Source organism: Myotis davidii, unplaced genomic scaffold, assembly GCF_000327345.1.
Source record: "Myotis davidii unplaced genomic scaffold, ASM32734v1 scaffold164, whole genome shotgun sequence".
NCBI lineage: Eukaryota > Metazoa > Chordata > Mammalia > Chiroptera > Vespertilionidae > Myotis > Myotis davidii.
The window spans coordinates 240,317-243,515 of NW_006296417.1; the positions used below are offsets into that span (position 1 = coordinate 240,317).

A 3,199-nucleotide genomic window follows, 5' to 3' on the forward strand; every position below is an offset into this window, starting at 1 on the left:
CCCACCCCCCTTGCCTGTGCCCCGGTGAGCAGAGCCCGTGGACCACCCTGCACAGTGACAAGAAGGCCTGGCCTCGGGCGGAAGCCGGGGCGGTGCCGCTCCCTGGCCCGTGCCTGGAGGCCCTTACCTATCAGGGGCACCGAGTCCGACGTCGCGGGCATGATCTCGGCCACCAGCAGCATGAAGACGGTGAGAGAGAGCAGCACCGTGATCCCTGAGGCAGAGAGACAGGGCGCGGAGACAGACCGGCCGTGAGGCCTCCGTTCCCACCAACGGGGGCCCTACCCGAGGTTCCAAACACTAGAGCACCGGTTCTCAACTTTCTGGCCCTTTAAATACAGTCCCTCATGTTGGGACCCAACCATACAGTATTTTCGTTGCTACTTCCTCAGTCATGTTGCTACTGTGATGAATCGTCATGTAAATATCTGATAGGCAGGATGGTCTTAGGCAACCCCTGTGAAAGGGGCGTTCGACCACCGAAGGGGTCGCGACCCACAGGCTGAGAACCGCTGAACTAGAGGGTGGAGGGAGGGCAGGCGGTGTCTGAGGCGCTCCTGAACACAAGGGCCTGGTTTTCTGTGTTTCGGGGGGACGGGGGTTCCAGAGGAGCCCCAGGAGGAGTCGGGTTTAGGGGCCAGAGCTTTAGAACCACACAAAATGCATCACTGACGTCAGCACTAGTGTCTGTCATTTTCTTTACGACATTCGTATGCAGAGGTCGTCTCATGAGGCAGGAAAAGGAAACAGCCAGTCCGGCTGGCGTGGCTCAGGGGCTGAGCATCGACCTAGGAACCAGGAGGGCAGGGTTTGATTCCCGGTCAGGGCACCTGTCTGGGTTGCCGGCTCCATCCCCAGTGGGGGGCGTGCAGGAGGCAGCCAATCCGTGATTCTCTCTCATCATTGATGCTTCTCTCTCTCTCTTTCCTCTCCTCCTCTCTCCCTCCCTCTCTGAAATCAATAAAAAGCTATTTATTTTCAAACAAAAAGCAGGATGGGGTGGTGGAGGGGAGAAACCCCAGGCCCCTCAGGGAAGAACTGGCCCCTTCCTGGGTGTTCCCGCCCTCCTTGTAGGATCAGCGGCTGCCAGGGTGTCCCATGAGGGCGTGGCATCCGACCCAGAGGCGATGTCAGGATCCTGTGTGGTCAGGGAGACCTCCTGGGCTGGGAGGTCAGTGTGTGATGTCACACAGCGCCCTCCACCCCAACATCCCTGCACCCAGAGCCCCTTGGACCGGGCGCTGTCCGTGGTGCTGAAACCCAGGCCGCACCCTCCTGTCCCCTCTGGCTCCCAGGGAAGGTGGGCACTCACCCAGGGAGATTTTCTCCCCGGAGTCTGCGGGCAGCAGGAAGACCAGCAGGGCCAGGGCGGAGATGAGCACGCAGGGGATGAGCAGGTTGAGGCCGTAGTAGAGGGTCCGCCGGCGGATGGTCACCGTGAAGGTGACGTCGGGGTAGGGCTCCTTGCAGCACTCGTAGAACCGCTCGCTGCGCTTGCCCGGGATGCCTCCGTGGGGGCAGGGAGGAAAGGAACATACATCACCCTGCTTGTTTATTGCACCGCGTATGACACGCACACACAGCCATGGAGCTGATGTCCCCCCAAAATTGGGGCTGGCCGGCGTGGCTCAGTGGTTGAGTGTGGGCCTATGAACCAGGAGGGCACAGTTCGAGTCCCTGGGCTGAGGGCTGGATCCCCAGCAGGGGCCGCTCAGGAAGCAGACGATCCATGATTCTCTCTCATCATTGATATTGCTCTCTCTCTCCCTCTCTGAAATCAATAAAAAATATTTTTTTTAAAAATTGGGTAATTGGTGTCTGAGCACTCCCTGGTTTACCACAGAGTTCTTTAGGAGTGCATCAGTGATATTTGAACAGCTTAGCAGGGGGTTTTGATGGACTGGAATTACATGCACTATAAACTGAATGTCTGTGTCCTCCCAAAATTTGTGGGTTGAAACCTACTCCCTAACGTGGTGGTGTCAGGAGGTGGGGCCTGTGAGAGGTGATTAGGTCATAAGGGTGCAGTCCTCCTGGGTGGGATTAGTGCCCTTGTAGCGGAGGCCCCAGAAAGCTCCCTGCCCCTCCGTCATGGAGACGCAATGAGAAGGCAGCTGTCCATGGATCAGGAAGCTGCCCTCGCCAGACACCAAATCTGCTAACGTCCGGGCTCCAGAGCTGCGAGAAATAAATGTTTGTTGTTTATGAGCCACCCAGAGTGGACTAGGTCGCCATGACGATAAATAACACACCGTAAACTTTACGCCAGTATAAATGCAATTGTCCAGCGTGATGGTAGGAACAGAAGATTTGCAGGATGTACAGATGCCTCTCCTGGCACCGGCTCATTTAAATGGTCATTACCACAGTCCCCCCAGGAGGCACCGCATCTTCTCATTGCGTTTGCGGCTGATCCTATCGCCCTCGGGGAATCATGGCGAGTGCCGCAGGGTGCAGTAAATACACCGAAACGCAGAGTGGAAAATCCCAGGCCGCTAAGCGAGCCCGAGAATAAAGCCGCTCCCTCCCGGGCAGCGGGCCTCCCGCCCCGCGGGGCTCACCTATGAGGTCCCACTCTCCGTTCGGGATGTAGCCGCTGATGTCCGCCTCCTGCATCTGGAGGTCCAGGGACCACCCTCCGTAGGACCAGGACCCAAACTTGAGTTTGCACTGCTGCACGTCGAAGGGGAACCAGCGCACGTCGATGTAGCAGGAGCTCTTGAAGATGCCTGCGGGGGCCACGGCACCGTCAGGGGAGCTGGTGAGGTGTGTGCGGAACCCACAGCAGCCGCGCCCTGCCGGCCGGCAGGACTGGGCATGGGTGCCGCCTTTGTGGAAAGAGTAGGGAGGCTCCTCAAGAACTTAAAAACAGAACTACCACGTGACCCGGCAGTCCCGCTTCTGGGTACGTAGCCAGAGGAAACAAAACAACTACCCCGTGTTCACCGGAGCATCATTCACCACAGGGAGGGCGGCATCTGGAGAGCAACATCTGGGGAGCAACATCTGGGGAGCAACATCTAGGGGGCAGCACCGAGAGCAACATCTGGGGAGCAACACCTGGGGGGCGGCCCCTGCCCAGAGCTCAGGACTAGCTCCCAGCTCGTGGGAGCAGAGGCAGGACGAACACCCCTCACTCAGCTTGTCGCTGTAGGAGAACCGAGGATGCAGCCTCACCTGGAGGGAGGTACTGGCAGTG

General features: G+C 58.6%; 1 protein-coding gene across 1 annotated transcript in view; it reads right to left on the reverse strand.

Moving 5' to 3' along the window:
- LOC102764475 (neuronal acetylcholine receptor subunit alpha-7) overlaps positions 1-3,199 on the reverse strand; it is a 17,870-nt gene that overhangs the window by 1,920 nt on the left and 12,751 nt on the right. Inside the window, exons 4-6 of the mRNA XM_015569097.1 lie at positions 2,562-2,729; positions 1,313-1,507; positions 128-214 (exon numbers count right to left, since the gene is read on the reverse strand). Of these exons, the coding sequence (XP_015424583.1) occupies positions 128-214; positions 1,313-1,507; positions 2,562-2,729 (450 nt within the window). The remainder of the gene's footprint in view (positions 1-127; positions 215-1,312; positions 1,508-2,561; positions 2,730-3,199) is intronic.